Source organism: Nematostella vectensis, chromosome 1 (genome assembly GCF_932526225.1).
Source record: "Nematostella vectensis chromosome 1, jaNemVect1.1, whole genome shotgun sequence".
NCBI classification, from domain to species: domain Eukaryota; kingdom Metazoa; phylum Cnidaria; class Anthozoa; order Actiniaria; family Edwardsiidae; genus Nematostella; species Nematostella vectensis.
The window spans coordinates 5,039,463-5,065,826 of record NC_064034.1 but is presented as its reverse complement, the minus strand read 5'-3'; the positions used below and the strand labels follow the sequence as shown (position 1 = coordinate 5,065,826).

At 40.9% G+C, this 26,364-nt stretch overlaps 3 protein-coding genes across 3 annotated transcripts in view; 2 read left to right on the top strand and 1 right to left on the bottom strand.

The window, feature by feature from the left end:
• Positions 1 to 17,242, bottom strand: part of LOC5503590 (helicase ARIP4) — a 50,504-nt gene extending 33,262 nt beyond the window's left edge. Inside the window, exons 1-17 of the mRNA XM_048734655.1 lie at positions 16,081 to 17,242; positions 15,475 to 15,835; positions 15,056 to 15,250; positions 14,824 to 14,938; positions 14,470 to 14,632; positions 14,325 to 14,389; positions 14,008 to 14,173; positions 13,364 to 13,438; positions 13,173 to 13,274; positions 12,827 to 12,945; positions 12,535 to 12,653; positions 12,122 to 12,221; positions 11,900 to 11,995; positions 11,524 to 11,633; positions 11,316 to 11,389; positions 10,855 to 10,956; positions 10,573 to 10,654 (exon numbers count right to left, since the gene is read on the bottom strand). Of these exons, the coding sequence (XP_048590612.1) occupies positions 10,573 to 10,654; positions 10,855 to 10,956; positions 11,316 to 11,389; positions 11,524 to 11,633; positions 11,900 to 11,995; positions 12,122 to 12,221; positions 12,535 to 12,653; positions 12,827 to 12,945; positions 13,173 to 13,274; positions 13,364 to 13,438; positions 14,008 to 14,173; positions 14,325 to 14,389; positions 14,470 to 14,632; positions 14,824 to 14,938; positions 15,056 to 15,250; positions 15,475 to 15,835; positions 16,081 to 16,869 (2,833 nt within the window). The 5' untranslated portion in view covers positions 16,870 to 17,242. The remainder of the gene's footprint in view (positions 1 to 10,572; positions 10,655 to 10,854; positions 10,957 to 11,315; positions 11,390 to 11,523; positions 11,634 to 11,899; positions 11,996 to 12,121; positions 12,222 to 12,534; positions 12,654 to 12,826; positions 12,946 to 13,172; positions 13,275 to 13,363; positions 13,439 to 14,007; positions 14,174 to 14,324; positions 14,390 to 14,469; positions 14,633 to 14,823; positions 14,939 to 15,055; positions 15,251 to 15,474; positions 15,836 to 16,080) is intronic.
• An 80-nt stretch (positions 17,243 to 17,322) lies between these two features.
• LOC5503595 (E3 ubiquitin-protein ligase RNF113A) lies at positions 17,323 to 19,546 on the top strand. Its single transcript, XM_001624555.3, has 2 exons — positions 17,323 to 17,973; positions 18,634 to 19,546. The coding sequence occupies exons 1-2, from the start codon at positions 17,492 to 17,494 to the stop codon at positions 19,115 to 19,117; spliced, it is 966 nt and encodes a 321-aa protein (XP_001624605.1). The 5' UTR covers positions 17,323 to 17,491; the 3' UTR covers positions 19,118 to 19,546.
• Positions 19,547 to 20,505: 959 nt separating this feature from the next.
• On the top strand, positions 20,506 to 24,407 carry LOC5503596. The gene is made up of 9 exons (XM_048719338.1): positions 20,506 to 20,756; positions 20,896 to 20,958; positions 21,463 to 21,535; positions 21,621 to 21,702; positions 21,774 to 21,981; positions 22,100 to 22,221; positions 22,286 to 22,330; positions 23,171 to 23,609; positions 23,795 to 24,407. Exons 1-9 carry the CDS (start codon positions 20,736 to 20,738, stop codon positions 23,975 to 23,977), a joined length of 1,236 nt encoding a protein of 411 aa, XP_048575295.1. The 5' UTR covers positions 20,506 to 20,735; the 3' UTR covers positions 23,978 to 24,407.
• Positions 24,408 to 26,364: the final 1,957 nt, after the last annotated feature.

Genomic DNA, 26,364 nt, shown 5'->3' with positions numbered 1-26,364 from the left:
TTCATTTCACGGGTTGTATTACATACCCAAAGGCCCACCTTACTTCATTTCACGTGTTGCATTACGTACCATAAGGCCCACCTTACTTCATTTCACGTGTTGCATTACATACCTAAAGGCCCACCTTACTTCATCTCACGTGTTGCATTACATACCCAAAGGCCCACCTTACTTCATTTCACGGGTTGCATTACGTACCCAAATGCCCACCTTACTTCATTTCACGTGTTGCATTACGTACCCAAAGGCCCACCTTACTTCATTTCACGTGTTGCATTACGTACCCAAAGGCCCACCTTACTTCATTTCACGTGTTGTATTACATACCCAAAGGCCCACCTTACTTCATTCAACAGTTTGCATTACATACCCAAAGGCCCACCTTACTTCATTTCACGTGTTGCATTACATACCTAAAGGCCCACCTTACTTCATTTCACGTGTTGCATTACATACCTAAAGGCCCACCTTACTTCATTTCACGTGTTGCATTACATAAACAAAGGCCCAACTTACTTCATTTCACGGGTTGTATTACATACCCAAAGGCCCACCTTACTTCATTTCACGTGTGGCATTACATACCCAAAGGCCCACCTTATTTCATTTCACGGGTTGTATTACATACCCAATGGCTCACCTTACTTCATTTCACGGGTTGTATTACATACCCAAAGGCCCACCTTACTTCATTTCACGTGTTGCATTACATATTTAAAGGCCCACCTTACTTCATTTCACGTGTTGCATTACATACCTAAAGGCCCACCTTACTTCATTTCACGTGTTGCATTACATACCCAAAGGCCCACCTTACTTCATTTCACGGGTTGTATTATATATCCAAAGGCCCACCTTACTTCATTTCACGTGTTGTATTACATACCCAAAGGCCCACCTTACTTCATTTCACGGTGTTGCATTACATACCCAAAGGCCCACCTTACTTCATTTCACGGGTTGTATTACATACCCAAAGGCCCACCTTACTTCATTTCACGGGTTGTATTACATACCCAAAGGCCCAACTTACTTCATTTCACGTGTTACATTACATACCCAAAGGCCCACCTTACTTCATTTCACGTGTTGCATTACATACCCAAAGGCCCACCTTACTTCATTTCACGTGTTGCATTACGTACCTAAAGGCCCACCTTACTTCATTTAACAGTTTGCATTACATACCCAAAGGCCCACCTTACTTAATTTCACGTGTTGCATTACATACCTAAAGGCCCACCTTACTTCATTTCACGTGTTGCATTACATACCTAAAGGCCCACCTTACTTCATTTCACGTGTTGCATTACATACCCAAAGGCCCACCTTACTTCATTTCACGGGTTGTATTACATACCCAAAGGCCCACCTAACTTCATTTCACGTGTTGCATTACATACCCAAAGGCCCACCTTACTTCATTTCACGGGTTGTATTACATACCCAAAGGCCCACCTTACTTCATTTCACGGGTTGTATTACATACCCAAAGGCCCACCTTACTTCATTTCACGTGTTGTATTACATACCCAAAGGCCCACCTTACTTCATTTCACGGTGTTGCATTACATACCCAAAGGCCCACCTTACTTCATTTCACGGGTTGTATTACATACCCAAAGGCCCACCTTACTTCATTTCACGTGTTGCATTACGTACCCAAAGGCCCACCTTACTTCATTTCACGTGTTGCATTACGTACCCAAAGGCCCACCTTACTTCATTTCACGTGTTGCATTACATATTTAAAGGCCCACCTTACTTCATTTCACGTGTTGCATTACATACCCAAAGGCCCACCTTACTTCATTTCACGGGTTGTATTATATATCCAAAGGCCCACCTTACTTCATTTCACGTGTTGTATTACATACCCAAAGGCCCACCTTACTTCATTTCACGGTGTTGCATTACATACCCAAAGGCCCACCTTACTTCATTTCACGGGTTGTATTACATACCCAAAGGCCCACCTTACTTCATTTCACGGGTTGTATTACATACCCAAAGGCCCAACTTACTTCATTTCACGTGTTACATTACATACCCAAAGGCCCACCTTACTTCATTTCACGTGTTGCATTACATACCCAAAGGCCCACCTTACTTCATTTCACGTGTTGCATTACGTACCTAAAGGCCCACCTTACTTCATTTAACAGTTTGCATTACATACCCAAAGGCCCACCTTACTTAATTTCACGTGTTGCATTACATACCTAAAGGCCCACCTTACTTCATTTCACGTGTTGCATTACATACCTAAAGGCCCACCTTACTTCATTTCACGTGTTGCATTACATACCCAAAGGCCCACCTTACTTCATTTCACGGGTTGTATTACATACCCAAAGGCCCACCTAACTTCATTTCACGTGTTGCATTACATACCCAAAGGCCCACCTTACTTCATTTCACGGGTTGTATTACATACCCAAAGGCCCACCTTACTTCATTTCACGGGTTGTATTACATACCCAAAGGCCCACCTTACTTCATTTCACGTGTTGTATTACATACCCAAAGGCCCACCTTACTTCATTTCACGGTGTTGCATTACATACCCAAAGGCCCACCTTACTTCATTTCACGGGTTGTATTACATACCCAAAGGCCCACCTTACTTCATTTCACGTGTTGCATTACGTACCCAAAGGCCCACCTTACTTCATTTCACGTGTTGCATTACGTACCCAAAGGCCCACCTTACTTCATTTCACGTGTTGCATTACATATTTAAAGGCCCACCTTACTTCATTTCACGTGTTGCATTACATACCTAAAGGCCCACCTTACTTCATTTCACGTGTTGCATTACATACCCAAAGGCCCACCTTACTTCATTTCACGGGTTGTATTACATACCCAAAGGCCCACCTTACTTCATTTCACGTGTGGCATTACATACCCAAAGGCCCACCTTACTTCATTTCACGTGTTGCATTACATAAACAAAGGCCCAACTTACTTCATTTCACGGGTTGTATTACATACCCAAAGGCCCACATTACTTCATTTCACGTGTTGCATTACATACCCAAAGGCCCACCTTACTTCATTTCACGGGTTGTATTACATACCCAAAGGCCCACCTTACTTCATTTCACGTGTTGCATTACATACCTAAAGGCCCACCTTACTTCATTTCACGTGTTGCATTACATAAACAAAGGCCCAACTTACTTCATTTCACGGGTTGTATTACATACCCAAAGGCCCACCTTACTTCATTTCACGTGTGGCATTACATACCCAAAGGCCCACCTTATTTCATTTCACGGGTTGTATTACATACCCAAAGGCCCACCTTACTTCATTTCACGGGTTGTATTACATACCCAAAGGCCCACCTTACTTCATTTCACGTGTTGCATTACATATTTAAAGGCCCACCTTACTTCATTTCACGTGTTGCATTACATACCTAAAGGCCCACCTTACTTTATTTCACGTGTTGCATTACATACCCAAAGGCCCACCTTACTTCATTTCACGGGTTGTATTATATATCCAAAGGCCCACCTTACTTCATTTCACGTGTTGTATTACATACCCAAAGGCCCACCTTACTTCATTTCACGGTGTTGCATTACATACCCAAAGGCCCACCTTACTTCATTTCACGGGTTGTATTACATACCCAAAGGCCCACCTTACTTCATTTCACGGGTTGTATTACATACCCAAAGGCCCAACTTACTTCATTTCACGTGTTACATTACATACCCAAAGGCCCACCTTACTTCATTTCACGTGTTGCATTACATACCCAAAGGCCCACCTTACTTCATTTCACGTGTTGCACTACGTACCCAAAGGCCCACCTTACTTCATTTAACAGTTTGCATTACATACCCAAAGGCCCACCTTACTTCATTTCACGTGTTGCATTACATACCTAAAGGCCCACCTTACTTCATTTCACGTGTTGCATTACATACCTAAAGGCCCACCTTACTTCATTTCACGTGTTGCATTACATACCCAAAGGCCCACCTTACTTCATTTCACGGGTTGTATTACATACCCAAAGGCCCACCTAACTTCATTTCACGTGTTGCATTACATACCCAAAGGCCCACCTTACTTCATTTCACGGGTTGTATTACATACCCAAAGGCCCACCTTACTTCATTTCACGGGTTGTATTACATACCCAAAGGCCCACCTTACTTCATTTCACGTGTTGTATTACATACCCAAAGGCCCACCTTACTTCATTTCACGGTGTTGCATTACATACCCAAAGGCCCACCTTACTTCATTTCACGGGTTGTATTACATACCCAAAGGCCCACCTTACTTCATTTCACGTGTTGCATTACGTACCCAAAGGCCCACCTTACTTTATTTCACGTGTTGTATTACATACCCAAAGGCCCACCTTACTTCATTTCACGGGTTGTATTACATACCCAAAGGCCCACCTTACTTCATTTCACGTGTTGCATTACATATTTAAAGGCCCACCTTACTTCATTTCACGTGTTGCATTACATACCTAAAGGCCCACCTTACTTCATTTCACGTGTTGCATTACATACCCAAAGGCCCACCTTATTTCATTTCACGGGTTGTATTACATACCCAAAGGCCCACCTCACTTCATTTCACGTGTGGCATTACATACCCAAAGGCCCACCTTACTTCATTTCACGGGTTGTATTACATACCCAAAGGCCCACCTTACTTCATTTCACGGGTTGTATTACATACCCAAAGGCCCACCTTACTTCATTTCACGTGTTGTATTACATACCCAAAGGCCAACCTTACTTCATTTCACGGTGTTGCATTACATACCCAAAGGCCCACCTTACTTCATTTCACGGGTTGTATTACATACCCAAAGGCCCACCTTACTTCATTTTACGTGTTGCATTACGTACCCAAAGGCCCACCTTACTTCATTTCACGTGTTGTATTACATACCCAAAGGCCCACCTTACTTCATTTCACGGGTTGTTTTACATACCCAAAGGCCCACCTTACTTCATTTCACGTGTTGCATTACATATTTAAAGGCCCACCTTACTTCATTTCACGTGTTGCATTACATACCCAAAGGCCCACCTTACTTCATTTCACGGGTTGTATTATATACCCAAAGGCCAAACTTACTTCATTTCACGGTGTTGCATTACATAGCCAAAGGCCCACCTTACTTCATTTCACGGGTTGTATTACATACCCAAAGGCCCACCTTACTTCATTTCACGGGTTGTATTACATACCCAAAGGCCCACCTTACTTTATTTCACGTACTGTATTACATACCCAAAGGCCCACCTTACTTCATTTCACGGTGTTGCATTACATACCCAAAGGCCCACCTTACTTCATTTCACGGGTTGTATTACATACCCAAAGGCCCACCTTACTTCATTTCACGTGTTGCATTACATACCTAAAGGCCCACCTTACTTCATTTCACGTGTTGCATTACATACCTAAAGGCCCACCTTACTTCATTTCACGTGTTGCATTACATACCCAAAGGCCCACCTTACTTCATTTCACGGGTTGTATTACATACCCAAAGGCCCACCTAACTTCATTTCACGTGTTGCATTACATACCCAAAGGCCCACCTTACTTCATTTCACGGGTTGTATTACATACCCAAAGGCCCACCTTACTTCATTTCAGGGGTTGTATTACATACCCAAAGGCCCAACTTACTTCATTTCACGTGTTACATTACATACCCAAAGGCCCACCTTACTTCATTTCACGGGTTGTATTACATACCCAAAGGCCCACCTTACTTCATTTCACGGGTTGTATTACATACCCAAAGGCCCACCTTACTTCATTTCACGTGTTGTATTACATACCCAAAGGCCCACCTTACTTCATTTCACGGTGTTGCATTACATACCCAAAGGCCCACCTTACTTCATTTCACGGGTTGTATTACATACCCAAAGGCCCACCTTACTTCATTTCACGTGTTGCATTACGTACCCAAAGGCCCACCTTACTTCATTTCACGTGTTGTATTACATACCCAAAGGCCCACCTTACTTCATTTCACGGGTTGTATTACATACCCAAAGGCCCAACTTACTTCATTTCACGTGTTACATTACATACCCAAAGGCCCACCTTACTTCATTTCACGGTGTTGCATTACATACCCAAAGGCCCACCTTACTTCATTTCACGTGTTGTATTACATACCCAAAGGCCCACCTTACTTCATTTCACGGTGTTGCATTACATACCCAAAGGCCCACCTTACTTCATTTCACGGGTTGTATTACATACCCAAAGGCCCACCTTACTTCATTTCACGTGTTGCATTGCGTACCCAAAGGCCCACCTTACTTCATTTCACGTGTTGTATTACATACCCAAAGGCCCACCTTACTTCATTTCACGGGTTGTTTTACATACCCAAAGGCCCACCTTACTTCATTTCACGTGTTGCATTACATATTTAAAGGCCCACCTTACTTCATTTCACGTGTTGCATTACATACCTAAAGGCCCACCTTACTTCATTTCACGTGTTGCATTACATACCCAAAGGCCCACCTTACTTAATTTCACGGGTTGTATTATATACCCAAAGGCCCACCTTACTTCATTTCACGGTGTTGCATTACATACCCCAAGGCCCACCTTACTTCATTTCACGGGTTGTATTACATACCCAAAGGCCCACCTTACTTCATTTCACGGGTTGTATTACATACCCAAAGGCCCACCTTACTTCATTTCACGTACTGTATTACATACCCAAAGGCCCACCTTACTTCATTTCACGGTGTTGCATTACATACCCAAAGGCCCACCTTACTTCATTTCACGGGTTGTATTACATAGTATTACATACCCAAAGGCCCACCTTACTTCATTTCACGTGTTGCATTACATACCTAAAGGCCCACCTTACTTCATTTCACGTGTTGCATTACATACCTAAAGGCCAACCTTACTTCATTTCACGTGTTGCATTACATACCCAAAGGCCCACCTTACTTCATTTCACGGGTTGTATTACATACCCAAAGGCCCACCTAACTTCATTTCACGTGTTGCATTACATACCCAAAGGCCCACCTTACTTCATTTCACGGGTTGTATTACATACCCAAAGGCCCACCTTACTTCATTTCAGGGGTTGTATTACATACCCAAAGGCCCAACTTACTTCATTTCACGTGTTACATTACATACCCAAAGGCCCACCTTACTTCATTTCACGGGTTGTATTACATACCCAAAGGCCCACCTTACTTCATTTCACGGGTTGTATTACATACCCAAAGGCCCACCTTACTTCATTTCACGTGTTGTATTACATACCCAAAGGCCCACCTTACTTCATTTCACGGTGTTGCATTACATACCCAAAGGCCCACCTTACTTCATTTCACGGGTTGTATTACATACCCAAAGGCCCACCTTACTTCATTTCACGTGTTGCATTACGTACCCAAAGGCCCACCTTACTTCATTTCACGTGTTGTATTACATACCCAAAGGCCCACCTTACTTCATTTCACGGGTTGTATTACATACCCAAAGGCCCAACTTACTTCATTTCACGTGTTACATTACATACCCAAAGGCCCACCTTACTTCATTTCACGGTGTTGCATTACATACCCAAAGGCCAACCTTACTTCATTTCACGGGTTGTATTACATACCCAAAGGCCCACCTTACTTCATTTCACGTGTTGCATTACGTACCCAAAGGCCCACCTTACTTCATTTCACGTGTTGCATTACATACCTAAAGGCCCACCTTACTTCATCTCACGTGTTGCATTACATACCCAAAGGCCCACCTTACTTCATTTCACGGGTTGCATTACGTACCCAAATGCCCACCTTACTTCATTTCACGTGTTGCATTACGTACCCAAAGGCCCACCTTACTTCATTTCACGTGTTGCATTACGTACCCAAAGGCCCACCTTACTTCATTTCACGTGTTGTATTACATACCCAAAGGCCCACCTTACTTCATTTAACAGTTTGCATTACATACCCAAAGGCCCACCTTACTTCATTTCACGTGTTGCATTACATACCTAAAGGCCCACCTTACTTCATTTCACGTGTTGCATTACATACCTAAAGGCCCACCTTACTTCATTTCACGTGTTGCATTACATAAACAAAGGCCCAACTTACTTCATTTCACGGGTTGTATTACATACCCAAAGGCCCACCTTACTTCATTTCACGTGTGGCATTACATACCCAAAGGCCCACCTTATTTCATTTCACGGGTTGTATTACATACCCAATGGCCCACCTTACTTCATTTCACGGGTTGTATTACATACCCAAAGGCCCACCTTACTTCATTTCACGTGTTGCATTACATATTTAAAGGCCCACCTTACTTCATTTCACGTGTTGCATTACATACCTAAAGGCCCACCTTACTTCATTTCACGTGTTGCATTACATACCCAAAGGCCCACCTTACTTCATTTCACGGGTTGTTTATATATCCAAAGGCCCACCTTACTTCATTTCACGTGTTGTATTACATACCCAAAGGCCCACCTTACTTCATTTCACGGTGTTGCATTACATACCCAAAGGCCCACCTTACTTCATTTCACGGGTTGTATTACATACCCAAAGGCCCACCTTACTTCATTTCACGGGTTGTATTACATACCCAAAGGCCCAACTTACTTCATTTCACGTGTTACATTACATACCCAAAGGCCCACCTTACTTCATTTCACGTGTTGCATTACATACCCAAAGGCCCACCTTACTTCATTTCACGTGTTGCATTACGTACCCAAAGGCCCACCTTACTTCATTTAACAGTTTGCATTACATACCCAAAGGCCCACCTTACTTCATTTCACGTGTTGCATTACATACCTAAAGGCCCACCTTACTTCATTTCACGTGTTGCATTACATACCTAAAGGCCCACCTTACTTCATTTCACGTGTTGCATTACATACCCAAAGGCCCACCTTACTTCATTTCACGGGTTGTATTACATACCCAAAGGCCCACCTAACTTCATTTCACGTGTTGCATTACATACCCAAAGGCCCACCTTACTTTATTTCACGGGTTGTATTACATACCCAAAGGCCCACCTTACTTCATTTCACGGGTTGTATTACATACCCAAAGGCCCACCTTACTTCATTTCACGTGTTGTATTACATACCCAAAGGCCCACCTTACTTCATTTCACGGTGTTGCATTACATACCCAAAGGCCCACCTTACTTCATTTCACGGGTTGTATTACATACCCAAAGGCCCACCTTACTTCATTTCACGTGTTGCATTACGTACCCAAAGGCCCACCTTACTTCATTTCACGTGTTGTATTACATACCCAAAGGCCCACCTTACTTCATTTCACGGGTTGTATTACATACCCAAAGGCCCACCTTACTTCATTTCACGTGTTGCATTACATATTTAAAGGCCCACCTTACTTCATTTCACGTGTTGCATTACATACCTAAAGGCCCACCTTACTTCATTTCACGTGTTGCATTACATACCCAAAGGCCCACCTTACTTCATTTCACGGGTTGTATTACATACCCAAAGGCCCACCTTACTTCATTTCACGGTGTTGCATTACATACCCAAAGGCCCACCTTACTTCATTTCACGGGTTGTATTACATACCCAAAGGCCCACCTTACTTCATTTCACGGGTTGTATTACATACCCAAAGGCCCACCTTACTTTATTTCACGTACTGTATTACATACCCAAAGGCCCAGCTTACTTCATTTCACGGTGTTGCATTACATACCCAAAGGCCCACCTTACTTCATTTCACGGGTTGTATTACATACCCAAAGGCCCACCTTACTTCATTTCACGTGTTGCATTACGTACCCAAAGGCCCACCTTACTTTATTTCACGTGTTGTATTACATACCCAAAGGCCCACCTTACTTCATTTCACGTGTTACATTACATACCCAAAGGCCCACCTTACTTCATTTCACGTGTTGCATTACATACCCAAAGGCCCACCTTACTTCATTTCACGTGTTGTATTACCTACCCAAAGGCTCACCTTACTTCATTTCACGGTGTTATATTACATACCCAAAGACCCACCTTACTTCATTTCACGGTGTTGCATTACATACCCAAAGGCCCACCTTACTTAATTTCACGTGTGGCATTACATACCCAAAGGCCTACCCTACTTTATTTCACGTGTTGCATTACATACCCAAAGGCCCACCTCACTTCATTGCACGGGTTGTATTACATACCCAAAGGCCCACCTTACTTCATTTCACGTGTTGTATTACATACCCAAAGGCCCACCTTACTTCATGTCACGGTGTTGCATTACATACCCAAAGGCCCACCTTACTTCATTTCACGGGTTGTATTATACCCAAAGGCCCACCTTACTTCATTTCACGTGTTGTATTACATTCCCAAAGTCCCACCTTACTTCATTTCACGGTGTTGCATTACATACCTAAAGGCCCACCTTACTTCATTTCACGTGTTGTATTACATACCCAAAGGCCCACCTTACTTCATTTCACATGCTGCATTACATGTTGTGGACATACACAAAGTCCTACCTTTCTTTGCTTCTCGTTTCTCCTCCTTGGTGAGCTTGAGTTCTTTCTTGTCCACAAGCAGCGACTCGTGCTTGAATGGCACCTGAAGAAAAAAAAATGGTTGTGAACTGGTTATTGTGGGCTATCAGGAAGTATAGGATAAGTGTCTCTCTCTTGAAATTCAAGTCTCTTGGTAGGTTATTCCTCATTTTCACAATATTAAAAATATTGAAGAGTGATAAAAGCAGAATAATAAACATGGGAAACATTGATTAACCAAAGCCAAATGCTGAGTTTTATTACCTTTGCTATCCATTCAGAGCAGTTTGTACAAACTCTTTTCAGAATAGGGTCTTGGAAGTCCGCCGCAGCTACAGACACATCCTGGCTAGGGACCAGTGGCTCCTAGAGGGGAAAAAATTAGGTTGAGGGTTTGAAATGTGACCAAACAATACAACTTTGTTCCCATAAATTTTGATAGATTTTCCATAACAAAAAATGCAAATTATTGCTTTGTTATAGAAAAAAAGCTAGCTCAATTAAACCTGAAAATGATTATACCCAGATTTGTTAATGTACCAGCTGAGTTTTAGTAAATCATACAACATTCGTTTTTATAGAATACTTTTTGTTAAGGAAATAAAGGAGTCATAAAAATAATCCTTAGTATTATGTAGAATTATGAGGATCACGTTAAACAACAATATATTTAATTTTAACAAAAGTAAGGTGCCACTTAAATCCATCCAGGGTTTAAACCCCACCTCTTCACAGATGAGAGACATGATTTCTTGCTTGGTAAAGTTTGCTTCAGGGTTAAGTTCATCCACAACACGATCTGACAACAAAAGGCATGTACTCAAATTAAAGTAAAAACTCCCTTCTGTACAAAAAACAACTTAGTATTACTACTTCTCAAACAAAATGTATGTAAGGGTGTGGCTTCTTCAGATGTGATAACATGTTACTCACTTGCAACACCTTGCTTGGAGACCTGACGATCATAGATCTTTTTCTCCATTGTCCCCGTCGCTATCAGACGGTAGATGTGACATGGCCTGACCTGACCATATCGGTAAACCCTGCAACAAAACCTACTATTCAATGAAAGATGTTGAAACCTTCCCTCTTTCTGTCTTCTCATTAGCCACCATAACACCACGCCACCAATAATTATACATCAGAATCACTGTCATACTGAGAACCCTTAATTTGAGAATGTAAAAATTATTTTAAATGAAGTACAAAAAATGCACCTAAGACAAAGGGATTATAAAGTGATTGCTAAATTGAAGGCTACAGACCAGAAGTAATGATGTGATTTATAGCAAATGCTGTCCATACTGACCTGCAAACAGCCTGGACATCATGGCAGGGATTCCAGGAAGAGTCAAACACCACCACACGGCTAGCGCCAACCAGATTTACCCCAAGGCAGCCAGCTCTGCAAGCAAACACCACAAATATGGTGAATATATTTGGTATGTACCTTACCTCTTACTACAGGTTTGATATACCCTCTCCCCCAGTGAGAAATCCTTGGGCTGACACTAATATTATTACACTTTACCTTGTTGATAACATGAATAAGAGAACTTCATTACTACTATTGTCATTGAATGCGTTGATGAGCCTCTCCCTTTCCTGAGCTGAGGTGCTGCCATCTAGCCCTAACAACCATTACACACATTAGTACACTATCTTAAAAAGACTTAATAAATATTGTCCTGAACATATACTAGGGGATGGGGACCTTGAAGGGGGGACGAAGGAGAGATCAAGGCCAAAATAACTCCTTTCAGGGTGGGGGTAGGGGAGATGCATTTTCTGCATGCCTGTTTTGTAATTATGACTTTACTGACAGCGGGGCAGACCTGTTCCCTCCCCCATCAGCTTTAGCCTTGAATTCACAAATTACAATGTAAATACCCTCATATATACAACTTTTATGTTGAATTCAATCAATAACAACTAAGTACTTACTAAAATAGCTTTTGTTCCTGGCCCATTTGGTGGATGGATCTGACTGTCGCCCAGGGAAAAATGGAACCACTCGGCTATTTAGGAACTCCTCAATGATGGATAATGTTGACAGGCTTTGGCTATTAGAGTGATCAATATAATGTTAGAATAATCTTTGCAAATTACGTTTTTAAATGTGTCTATGTCGCTAATCTTAATAAACTAGGAATATGTTATTTTTATAAAGCTATTCAACAACAATCATCAAAGCTGTATCTCCCAAACTCTAACAAACACAGATTACTGGTTTTACCTGAAAATCAATATCTTTTCTCCAAGCTTCAAACTCTCTTCGATAATTTCAAACAATAGAACCATTTTGCCTCCTTGTTCAGCAATAAAGGGCTTGTAATTCCTCATAATTTGCTTTGCCTGTTAGAAAAGAACAAGATATAAGGGTTTTTAAATTTACAAAACATAATAAAACAAAGGATTTTACATAGTGTTATGCCAATAGAAACTAAATCAAGCTTTAGAAAAACAAAACCTTCTCTGACAAAAATCTCCTTTCCAATTACACATTCTGCAAACTCTGAACATAACTAAAGTATCTCTAAAAGCAACATAAAAATGCATTGGTTGATACAGCAAGAACCCACCCAGTCTAGATTAGAGAAAATTGGAGTCTGATCCACAGACTGTGAAGATGATGGAAGAGATGAAGCAAGTCCTGAATTACTGTCCTCTTGGTCAGGCAGTGTCTAAAATGTAGTAAACAAGTTAGATAAACCAATTAAATTTTCCAGAATTTCCCACCGTAAAGAATAACCACTTATGTTATTGTTCTTACCAGTGGGGAATCATTTCTTTGTGAATCTGTTTTTCCCTCTAGTGTTGAGAAAAAAATGTCTGGATGATTCCAAATCTGCAAGTTAGGAATGCAAACTCAACAATCTAACACTCTTAACTTCTATCAAATACCATGTTACTCCCAAGGCTTATAATAATACTAGCAATATTAACAGGGTTCTTTTTAGGAAAACATCTAATACAAGCAAAATACAGTACTGACGGAAAGTAGAGTTACTTCCATTAGTCAGCAAGTATTCCAGAGCAAATAAATCATTTTTCCTTTTGGTAGTTATCTAACCTTGCAATCAAGAGCATTACAGTAACACCCTGATAATACAGATAACTGAAACTCACTGCTAACTTGGAATTCAAACTCATTGATGACTCAAACTTTTAGATGTTTCCATTAGAATAAACAGGATTCCACTGTACAGTGGTATGTACATCCAATAAGTGGCCCCCCTCAGGGTAGAGACAAATGGCCACTTAATGGAGGTATCTTATAGATCCTTAGTAAAAAGCAAGTGTTTTGGTAGGTAATATAAAATGCTTTATTGAGGTTGGCCACTTAATTAATAAAGGTACCACTGTATTTGCAAATAAAAATTATGGTCTAACTACTGTAGGTGAGTGCTGCTGTACCTTCATGCAGGTGTGAAACCCTTTTATGGGGTTAAGGTGACCAACAGACTTGAGCAGGTAGTCAATATAGGCTTTGTACAGCTGAGACTGAATGGATGACATGTTGACTAGAATCACATGCTCATTTTTTGGCGGTAGTGCTTTCATGAGAACTGACTGGCTTCTCCTATGATAGGGGAAAATATTTTGATGTCAGCCATCTGATTATGGGTCAAACAAATCCTGACCTACTAACAATCTGATCAGTTTTATTTTCACCCATGAAATCAAATGAATTAATATAACTAATAACCCTTTGAGGTTTGACTAGAACATACCTTTGAACAAATCCCTCCAACAAGCTATGAAGAACATGAGCCCGGAACCTCATCAACTTCATATCCTAGAAAGAAAAGTTACTACATATCTTAATATTATGATGACAATATCATGAGATTATGATGACCTCTGATAAATACTCACTGCCGGTGTACTGTCACAACATTGGCCATTCATAATGGGCCTCTCAAACATGTTTGAGAACTCGTGCCGATTGCCCAGGAAGTTTGGTCTGACAAAATCCACCATACACCAGTACTCGACCAGGTTATTCTGTAGTGGGTAGCCAGTCAGCACAACTCGCCGTCTGGATTTAATACAGAAAAATGCCTCAGTTCTTTTTGTAAAGAATCAGATAATACAGGGAAAATTTTTTTTTAAAGATGAGAATTCAAAATATTCAAAACAACTTAGTCATGCAATTTGAAAAAAGAGACAAAATGTTAAACCTTCTGTTCTGGACAAACACAAACATTCTGTGTGACCAAGTAACCTAACCTTGTCTTGATCTTCTTTAAAGCATGTGAAATGTTTGCTTGGTTGTTCTTGATTCGGTGTCCTTCATCACAAATAACAAGGTCTGGACCAGGTTTGCACAAAGCCTTTTGAATACCTTCAATAAGACAAACATAAACGTTTTATAAATCATGACTATTTATTTGTGAAAATGTATTATTAACAGCTGGTACTAAAAAAAACCATCTAAATACTACTGACTGTAGTTGCTCACCAATCAAGAAATCCATGTTCTTCTCTTCTTCCTCCAAGTCTATTATCTCTGGTTCCTGACTAGAGTTTGACTGCTCTTTCTTCTTCTTCTTGGGCGGGGCACATTTATTGCTTGCCATGCAGGGCGTTGATAAGGCGAGAATGCGATACAGTTCATAACCGATTAACAGCACCCCACCAGACTCATTCCACTCACCTAACACAATGTTGACATGGGTTAATTAGTTTACAGCAAAATGGAGAAAAAGTGACATAGAACAGCTACTTGAGTCTGATAAAGACCACTGCACAAGGATCACTGCAAGGTCAGACCAGTGCAACATTTTTTTCACTGATTAGCACATTCTGGGAATTAAACACATTGGTAGTATATAGAAAGATAAGAATAAGAATAGGAATAAGAATAATGGCAACTCTTACCTATAACTTTTGCCCTTGCCACTGTAGATTTTTGATTGTCACCAAGAAGGAAGACCTTGAACTCTCGATATCTGACATTATAATCTCTAATGGGCTCCCCATTTTCACTCATTTCTTCAGAAGGCTTACCTGGCAGCCAACTATTAAATTCGCTGAGCCAATTTTGGATGGTGTTAATAGGAACTATGCAAAGAACTTTCTTGGCTGTCGTATGGCGGAGAAAGATATCTACAAATGCCACAACTTGCAATGTCTTCCCTAGACCCATACAGTGAGCAAGAATGCACCCAAATCCTGCACTGATGTTGCAGCGGGCAAGGGTCTCAATAAGGTTGTCATAAAGAAATCTGATGCCACCAATCTGAGAATTATACAGTCAAATTATTGACCATGTCATTATTAAATCAAATTATTAGCTAGCTGGTCAATTGCTAGTACACAATAAAATGGATATTCATTAAATTGTAATTTGCCATACATACAGACACAATTGGATAAAAAGATATCTCAAGAGTGACTGAAAGTGACATACACTTTACTAAGACTCAGTATACAAAATCAGAATACAGGATTTACTGCAGTTATGTTATCAACTTTTATACAAACCTGGTGAGGCTTTACTGCGCTTGCTATCTGTGGTGCGAGAAATATATCCTCCTCTGTCACGGGATGGTTTGTGTTCACAAGGACTCTACCCTGCTCATCCGGGACATTGTAAGCATCTTCTGAGTGAACTCCAGTGTTCGTCTCATCTATTACCTCATTGTCAGAGTAATACTCACTGTCCCACACATCCGTATCTGAGTCTGACCCAGATGTTATAACCTGAACCTGGCTAGGACTAGTATTACTGCAAGTGACATCGTCATTGTCATCACTGTCGATTACAATGACCTGGGACTTCTTTTTGTTTTTCTGCCGTAAATCAACAACAACAGGTGATGGTGTTCTTGTTCTATTTGAAGAGTTCTCTTCATTTTTAGTCTGATTGATTGCAATCTTAGGCGCAACAGATGATTCTGCTGCTAAACTTTTTTGAAGTTCTAATCTCCTTAGTCTTTCCTTTTCTTCCATTTGCGCATTTAGAGTTTCCTTATCAAGTTCACTTTCTTCCAGGATCCTTCTTATATGCCTCCTCTTTGTAGGGTCTATTTTTTTTCGTTTCCTCTTTCCTTGTCTTCGCCCCCCTCTCACCTTTGCTGGTCCTTTTCCCTTCCCGATGCGATCAGTGCTCTCATTCCCCTCCAACATATCCTCGACTGTGTCTTCCTCGTTTTCATCGTCACCTTCAAAATCCATTTCTTGTTCGAAATCTTCTCCAGATTCGTAACTGCCATCGGAGCTTTCTTCCTCGCCAGAGACACATTCGCCATTCACATTTTCGTTATCTGCCATTTTAATCGATACAACCGCGCAAAGCTTTCGGCTCAGCTGGAACTAGCTCTTCAGAGTAATCTACCCATCTTAGAATATCTTTCGAGTACTCGTAGGTGAGGAGTCAACAAATTTATGCCATAAACTAACAAACACAATCGAACGATAGTCATTCAACGGGCTAGTGAAATAAAAGCACCTCGAAATTATTATCTCGTCCTGTCTCGGTCCCACAAAGCCATCCGTGATCAGGAAGGCTTACAGAATAACAAGCAATGTTCCATAATTCCTAAATCATGAACTTATTATATGGTTGGTTTTTTTAGTATGTTGTGAATAATTCTCTCTGTGCGTTTTGTTGAAAACTCCGACCATAACACGAGTCGAATGGTGCAGCCTGGCCTTCCCGCGCAGGCGCGGTCACTTGGAATAGCATTTTCCTGTGGAAATAGCGGGAACTATAAATCATGGCAATGAGCTCGAAAACAAGCATGATCAACGTCAAAACAAAAAGATAACATTATTTGGCTTCCTTTTCCGGAAATTATTCCTTCCTGACGCTTTATTGTTTTTCTTGTTACAAACTCTGAAACTCTAGGGCCCCATGCCGAGAGGGCCTGAGTTCTAGCGATAGGAAAGCAATATGGCGGATGACGCAGCCGAGACGGCAAATGCAGAAAAACCGACTTGCACTTTCTTCAAGAAGTCCAATCGAAGTAAAAATGTCCGCAAAAGAAAAGCTGAAAGCTCGGGGAGTGAGGACGAAGGTCAGACGGTGGTTATTCGAAAAGAGAAAAAGACAGGCTTCAACCCTATGATACAAAAAACTGAAGGGTTCGCGAAGGAAAAAGGCCAAGACGAAGAAGAGAAAATACACGTGGACTTCAAGTCCACTCGATCAGCCATGAGCGCTGGACCGACAGATGCAGGTGCTACTGCGACTTATGAGCTCGATACGGATTTTGATCGGGACGCGCAAGCATTATACGAGAAGAAATTACAAGTGAATAAAGAATTGATGGAGAAAGAAGTAGATGAGAAAGTTTACAAGGGTTTGAATAATTACATGCAGTTCTATGAAAAGCGAGACACAGCGCAAGGAAATGCTGCCAGTGGCATGGTTAGGTAGGTTATAAAAAGAAGTGTATTTGGGAGCTTGTATAACTTTTGGCATGTTAGAATATACTGAGGGAGAAAGGCGTGCACTAGCCTAGTGTAAGCTTATATTAAGAAGTGCAAATAGTTTACGATATGGCATGTCTCTGGTAAGATACAACCGCTCTTTACCAGAAAATCTCCCTGTCTCAATTACACTGTATAAAAGGCCTAAAACAAAAAGTGTTTCTATTTAATTAATAACAATAAAAGTAACAATGATAATAATAATAATAATAATAAAGTTTATTCGTCGCCATTGTAGTTTAGATTACAGCTAGAGTAAAACACTTAAATTACAATGAGTAGGTAAGTGTCGCGACAGGGATCTCTTAGTCTGTTCCAGTTTCTGTGTGTGTGTTGGTGTGTGTCCGAGATAACCTCAGATGCAGAGATTAAGATTGTTTAATAGGTTATTTGCAATAGGATAAAACTATAGATGATAATAACTCTGTCAATTTTGATTTTGTTATATTCTATTACAAAAACTGTCTTTTGTGATAGCTTAAAAATATGATTTCATTATCCCAGTCATTTCTACATAAAAGCAGAAAAGTGATTGGAATTAAATTTGGATTAGTTAAGTTGACTCAACTTTAAAACTCATGTACCTCTTGATTTTATTTACAGGCAAGGACCCATAAGAGCCCCCAAGAACTTGCGTGCTACGATCCGCTGGGACTACCAGCCAGACATCTGTAAAGACTATAAGGAAACTGGTTTTTGTGGTTTTGGGGACAGCTGTAAGTTTTTGCATGATCGCAGTGACTATAAGCATGGATGGCAGCTTGAACGTGAATGGGAGCATGGCAAACCAGACAGTGCAGATCCCCACCAGTACGAAATAGACAGTGACAATGAAGACAATTTGCCTTTTGCATGCATAATGTGCAGAAAAACCTTTAAGAACCCTGTAGTGACTAAGTGTTTACATTACTTCTGTGAGGCTTGTGCTTTGCAACATTACAAGAAGAACTCCAAGTGCTTTGTGTGTGGTGTGCAGACATATGGGGTTTTTAACCCAGCCAAGGATATCATCAAGAAAATGAAGGAAAATAATGTGGAAGAGGGAGTTGAGACAAGTCATGCTGAAAGTGGCGAGGACAATGAATAGTGATTGGGAAAAATCACCTTAGATAATACATAAACAAATATTAACTTGAAGCCAAGTTGACTATTGTGTGTTCTCATCAAATAACTCCCATAAAATGTTCCAGGAGTGGATATGAGTACCAAACAAATGAATGATTTATTTGTCATTTTATACAAAACAAAGAGACATGACTTTTCCTTAATTTTTGATTAAAGGAGGCTAAATTTCCACCCAGTCCACCCTCCCCCTGTATCCACCCTGTGCAGTATGGGGCCCAGTATCCTGCCAGCTCCAGTTTGAATAATATCCTGCTTTATATTTCTTCTATAATCATCAATACCTCTTAAAAACCTAAAAGATTGTGTTTTATTTCATCTTTTATTTTGTAAAGCAAATTTATTTGCATACTGTGGCACAGTGTGACATATTCAATAAAACCACTTTCAGTTATTTTAGATGTGTGTTTTGCACATCAGCAAAGTTTGATGTGAAATGGAAGTTCTTTTCCACCTTTTTAATGAAAAACTAAAACTGAAAGAGAATACATAAATACTAGTTGCTTAGTGTATGGTGTATGGGGAGAAATCAGATTTACAACATTACTTTTGTTAACACATTTTGGTTGAGATTAGGTTTTGAACTGTTCCTTTATCATCCTGATTAGTAATGTTGTTATATCTAGTCAAAACATTGCACATATTTGTCGCTTACTTTCTGTTGTCTATCTATGTATTGTTCAATGCATAAATCAATGCGCAAGCACTTAAGGCATTTATTTGGGAACCATCAGCCCCTGGGGGGACTCCTTAAAAGTAGATGGAGTGATCACCTGTCTTTCAGGGTATGAAATTCAATCAACTGCCATTCCTTAAGGGGCCTCGCGTTAATGGCGGGCTGTTTCCCCAATATGTATTTCACAATCAACCACAAGTTAGCTGAATGGTTAATACTTTTGGTTTTATCGTTGACGATGTCTCAAGGACTGCAAAAAAATCGTTTTCTTATTTTACTGCTATCTCTTAAGGCTAAATATTTATTTGACCACACGCAACATGCTTTCTTAGGGGTAAGAATTACTAAATAAATAAAATTGATCAGTTGTTTGGTCTTATATGGCATGCCTGTATTTTGAGTACCGTGCAAAAAAAAATTCGGTGTCAAAATTTTATGAAGATTTACAATCATTCGACTCTACCATTCTACTGGCTCCCTAATGACTTGTTTATAACAGCCCATCTATTCAATACTAACAATCACTATAATTAACACCCTTATTTTTCATTATCATTTTCACACAAAAGCTTGCACTTACAATTTATGTGGGGTTTTGTGTACTTTACGCGGAAAGTTAATAAGAGGTGCGTTCTGATTGGTCGACTCTTTGTTCTGTCACTCATTTGACCTTCAACACGGATCAATTTACAACTTTTAGTGGATTCCATTTCCTAGGAATCAAGGGCTACATGCATCGTGCAGAGCTATTCCTTTTATTGTGGCATTATTATATGGCAATCAAGAGTAATACACAACCGACGTAGACTTTTGGGTTACCTGAAGCTATTGCGGTCTAGGAAAAAACAGAACTTGGACAAGAATGTGACAATCTTGAACAATTGACTGGCTGATTCCTACACTGGACATGTTGGCTTTCAATCGTAAGGTATTGTAAACTTAAAAGGTGGCCAAAACCACCCGTCTTTCGTACTACGTACATTCATTGTATTTTACGAGAATGATTACTAATACATAGACTCATTTTCATGTGAAGCTTGAGGTAATGAATTATATTTGTCGCGTAGAATCCGAAGAACAACGATCCCGTTCGCGAAATTCTTGCGAGAATTGAAGAAAAACAAAGCAAGGTATTTTAGTTATGTGATGTTTATATGCTTATCTCTTTCAAAACAGAGCTTTATAAAGCACAAGTAACTTTTGATATTCCCCCTGCGTTTCGTGTATTTTCAAATTCCCAATAGTAGCAATAAGATGAAGCCAGCGTGAAATGGAGGGTGCTCTTTTCTCTGATCGCGTGGCGAATAAAAGGCTATGGAAGTATTCGTAATATATCCTAAACAAGGTTTTAAGTCATAGCAAATCCCTAATACCAAAGGAGTTATAATACAGCTCTTTGTTTATGATCAGGCTATAATTTAAGCTGCGGTAAAGTGAATAATCCGCTAAATTTCATGCCTGCTTAGTTCACGTTTCTATGGAGACCCAAAGTTTGCGGTCTTTGTAAATTGCAAAAGAGTGGAAAATGTATTAAAAAATACGTTTTAACTCCGCTTTATATTATTAATGGTCAGGGAGTTGATTTTTGGAGCGTTCATGTATAAATAGCCATTTTAAAAACTGTATTATTGCAGACTGGCTTATCGCTATTTGCACCCCATGAAGAGAACCAAACTCCATTACCTTCAGTGGATAAAACCAGCGCAGGTACTTTTAGTTATTTTACTTTTTTTTTTCTTTGGGGGTATTATTATTTCATTTTCAAATCTTTTCTTTTTTGTTTGTTTTTCAGCCGACGAGAATGTAAGTTCTGCTAGCACCAAAAGCTCTTTTTTTCCAGATTTGAAGACTGCCAGAGAAAAAGCTCAGTCAAGGTTAGGGTCTTTAGAGAGCAAATGTTTTCAGGGTCTTTTATTTAATGATTTGTCTTTATTTTCTCTTTCAGAATAACAGCTAATTTGACAAGCCAGCAAATAGTGCAACCTCCAGGTTATGGGTCGCACAAGACAAAAAGGGTCCCTCACCACCTCCCTGGGAATAAAAAGAGTGGATTGAATTTAAACCAAACCTTTCCACCTTCAAACATGAAAGCCAGTTCTGTCTGGGGAGATGAAAAACTTAACAGTTTGTACAATGGCAATGCATTGATGATGGTGAGTTACATTTAAACTGCATTTTTGATATAAATGTAAGCAGGATTTGCTGCCATCAATAGAATGCATTTTATTTTTTGCATTGAAAATTAATTGACTTTTTCTTGTCTTTTTTCAGAATAAAGAAAGCATTGATATCAACATAAATCCGTTTGGATACAATCGGAAGACTTTGGCATTTGATAACAGGAATATCAACTACGTTGTTGAGTGGCCAGAGACATGGCCTTTCAAAATAATGTATGTCAAATGATCGTCATTTATTCTATCATCGGATTTATACTGAAATGTTTTATGTTCATAGGAGCTTCCAAAAAAAGCAAAAGAAAGGGAAACAACAGAAAAAGAGGTAACTATAAAGCTACACAGAAAAATCTTATATCCCAGGATAAACGGGGTCATTATTATATCCTATGTTCCAGGATGGGATGGAGGTGGAGAGGGGAGAGAACTGATCATATCCCAGGTCCCAGGGGGAAGGTTATCATATCAGGAGAAAGGGATAGGCATATCTCTGGTCCCAGGAGGGGGGATGGGTAATTATATCCTAGGTTCCAGGTGAAAGGGGTAGTCCAGGAAGAAGTGGCATAATCTTGTCTCAGGTTCCAGGAGGGTGTGGTAATCCTATCCCAGGTCCCAGGTGGGAAGGAGATGATGATATCTAAGGTCTCAGGAAAGAATGGGCAGTCACCTGCCCTCCCCCTGTAGAGCTTTACATAGGACCAATAAACAGCAACTATTAATACAAGGAATGACTTAGGCTTGCCTTGCCCCACCCCCCACCCCTCCAAGCAAAATTTTGTAACTTTGGCCCTGGGGAGGGGTTCCATGGGGTGCCAAGTGAAAATTTAAGGGCAAAATTATCCATTGCATCTACTAAGCATAAGCTAGTATGTAATCAATCCATAAGTCAGACTTTTTTGCAGCCAAATCTGACAATAAACGTCCCGTGGAGATACTGCAAAGGCACTAAAAATCGCTTTTGTTCTTTCAGGGGTGGTCAGATTTTTATCAGAAAACTCACTCCCTCCACCCCACCCCCACCCCTCCCCCCAAAAAAAAAATTTGGCCCATTTTTTGGATGTCGCAGCCCCCCCCCCCCAAAAAAAAAAAAAAAAATCCTGGGTACGGGCCTGACAGCTACCTAGTAATGTATGATATCAAGCAGATATAAATGCCTTGTTTGCAGAATAACAAATCAACCATCTGTTCCCAAAGAGCTGAGTCCAGTGCCAAGGCCAAGCCCCTCCCTTGATGAGTTTTCAAATGAGCATATCGGTAGTCACGCACGTGTCTTAGCCCCAGTGGACCCCCCAAATAAACCACACCCAATACCAAACAAACCATTCCTAGAGTCAGTTCGCCGACAGCCAAAGAAATCACAGTCTAGGGAATCCAGAGGTAGCTTCTATCTCAAAGAAGCAGGAGTGAGTTATAAAAGAGAAGAGTCATTAGTTAACCTGCCAAGGAAGAAAAAGATTAGCCCAGATGAGGAATCTAAATCAAGACTTGCTTATCCTTTATCAAATGGAGAGAATGGAACTGAGGAAAGAGATGTCTCTACTACAGTCTCATCAGTGGATAATGTTACACTTGGTCTTGCAAGGGACAGCTCACCTAACAAACTGGTAGGTGCTCTTCTAATACTTGAACCTGTTTTAAAGAACGTTGATGAGTCACCCTTTTGTTGTTGTTTACCATGCAATGCTGAAATGCTAAAATCATGATAACTGGTACAGGATTAACAAAGCTCCAGTTTGGAGATTGGATTAAAGATACAAATACAATGAAAATATGTTTTTGATATACACAGGGATCTGTGATCACTACTAAGGGCGAAAGTTCTCAAAGTACCAGAGAACATGCCCCGCCCTGTACCCCTGAACCTCCTGAGCCGCTTAAAGAGGAGGAGCCACCACCCGAGAAATTAGCCAAGGAAGTGGTGGATGACATTGTCAATCAAATTCTAGCAGAAGATGAGGGGGTGGTCATATGACAGATAGGGCTACGTGATTTGAGAAAAGTTTGTCTGGAATCAATTCGCTGGCCAGACTCATGTTCGGGTCTCCTCTCAACCCCAAGATTTGCTTGGACAAAGTGATACTGTATTATTAATAGTCTTTTCTCTAGTTCCTATTCGATTTGCTAAAACGCCAATTTCAAAATATACTTTTCTAGCATTATGAATTGTTGATTCCTTCAAGCTTAAAACCACGTAGCACAGACATAGATTTCATTTGTATAAAGTTTTATTAGCCAAATATTTTATTTCCTGTGCAAATTTCATGTTTCATGTTTCTATGTTATAACAGCTCTGGTACCATTAAGTAATGATATAGAAAATTTGCGAATTTATATATACTCTTTGCTTCATTTATCATATTCTCACAAAAAAGAGAATCAAATAAAATATGGATTTTTGTGAATCAGCTGGTTTCCTGTCAAGTGTCTGTACGCGTGTATTGTATGTTGGGTGTCTGTACGCGTGTATTGTATGTTGGGTGTCTGTACGCGTGTATTGTATGTTGGGTGTCTTTACGCGTGTATTGTATGTTGGGTGTCTTTACGCGAGTATTGTATGTTGGGTGTCTGTACGCGTGTATTATATGTTGGGTGTCTGTATGCAAGTATTGTATGTTTGGTGTCTGTATGCGTTTATTGTTTGTTGGGTGTTTGTACGCGCGTGTTGTTTGTTGGGTGTCTGTTTGCGCGTGTTGTATGTTTGGTGTCTGTACGCGTGTACTGTGTGCCTGTGAGCATGTATTGTGTGGTGGTGTCTGTACTCTAGTATTGTATGTTGGGTGTCTGTACGCGCGTGTATTGTGTGTCTGTGAGTGTGTATTGTGTGCTGTGTGTCTATACGCGTGTATTGTGTGTCTGTTTGCGTGTATTGTATGTTGGTTGTCTGTACGAGCGTATTGTATGCTGTGTGTCTGTACGCGTGTGTTGTGTGTCTATACGCGTGTATTGTGTGCTGGGTGTTTGTACGCGCGTGTTGTATGTTGGATGTCTATACGCGTGTATTGAGCGTTGGTTGTCTGTACGCGTGTATTGTATGCTGGGTGTCTGTTTGCGTGTATTGTATGTTGGGTGTCTGTACATACGCGCGGGTTGTGTGTTGGTTTTCTGTACGCGCGTGTTGTGTGCCGAGTGTCTGTACGCGTGTATTGAGCGTTGGTTGTCTGTACGCGTGTTTTGTGTGCTGGGTGTCTGTTTGCGTGTTTTGTGTGCTGGGTGTCTGTACGCGTGTATTGTGTGTTGGGTGTCTGTACGCGAGTATTGTATGTTGGGTGTCTGTTTGTGTGTATTGTTTGTTGGGTGTCTGTACATAAGCGGGGGTTGTGTGTTGGTTGTCTGTACGCGCGTGTTGTGTGCCGAGTGTCTGTACGCGTGTATTGAGCGTTGGTTGTCTGTACGCGTGTTTTGTGTGCTGGGTGTCTGTTTGCGGGTTTTGTGTGTTGGGTGTCTGTAAGCGTGTATTGTATGTTGGGTGTCTTTACGCGAGTATTGTATGTTGGGTGTCTGTACGCGTGTGTTGTGTGCCGAGTGTCTGTACGCGTGTATTGAGCGTTGGTTGTCTGTACGCGTGTTTTGTGTGCTGGGTGTCTGTTTGCGTGTTTTGTATGTTGGGTGTCTGTACGCGTGTATTGTGTGTTGGGTGTCTGTACGCGTGTATTGTGTGTTGGGTGTCTGTACGCGTGTATTGTATGTTGGGTGTCTTTACGCGAGTATTGTATGTTGGGTGTCTTTACGCGAGTATTGTATGTTGGGTGTCTGTACGCGTGTGTTGTGTGTTGGTTGTCTGTACGCGCGTGTTGTGTGCCGAGTGTCTGTACGCGTGTATTGAGCGTTGGTTGTCTGTACGCGTGTTTTATGTGCTGGGTGTCTGTTTGCGTGTTTTGTGTGTTGGGTGTCTGTACGCGTGTGTTGTGTGTTGGGTGTCTGTACGCGTGTTTTGTGTGCCGAGTGTCTTTACGCGTGTATTGTATGTTGGGTGTCTGTACGCGTGTACTGTGTGTTGGCTGTCTGTACGCGTGTATTGTGTGTTGGCTGTCTGTACGCGTGTATTGTCTGTTGGGTGTCTGTACGCGTGTATTGTATGTTGGGTGTCTTTACGCGAGTATTGTATGTTGGGTGTCTGTACGCGTGTATTGTATGTTGGGTGTCTGTACGCGTGTATTGTGTGTTGGCTGTCTGTACGCGTGTATTGTGTGTTGGGTGTCTGTACGCGTGTATTGTGTGTTGGGTGTCTGTACGCGTGTATTGTATGTTGGGTGTCTGTACGCGTGTATTGTATGTTGGGTGTCTGTACGCGTGTATTGTCTGTTGGGTGTCTGTACGCGTGTATTGTCTGTTGGGTGTCTGTACGCGTGTATTGTGTGT

Coding starts and splice junctions, on each gene's coding strand:
- LOC5503595 (XM_001624555.3), top strand. CDS start 17,492: ATGGCGGATGACGCAGCCGAGACGGCAAATGCAGAAAAACCGACTTGC. Junction 17,974..18,633: donor GCTGCCAGTGGCATGGTTAG/GTAGGTTATAAA, acceptor TTTTATTTACAG/GCAAGGACCCATAAGAGCCC.
- LOC5503596 (XM_048719338.1), top strand. CDS start 20,736: ATGTTGGCTTTCAATCGTAAG. Junction 21,536..21,620: donor AGTGGATAAAACCAGCGCAG/GTACTTTTAGTT, acceptor TTTGTTTTTCAG/CCGACGAGAATGTAAGTTCT. Junction 22,222..22,285: donor ACATGGCCTTTCAAAATAAT/GTATGTCAAATG, acceptor TTATGTTCATAG/GAGCTTCCAAAAAAAGCAAA.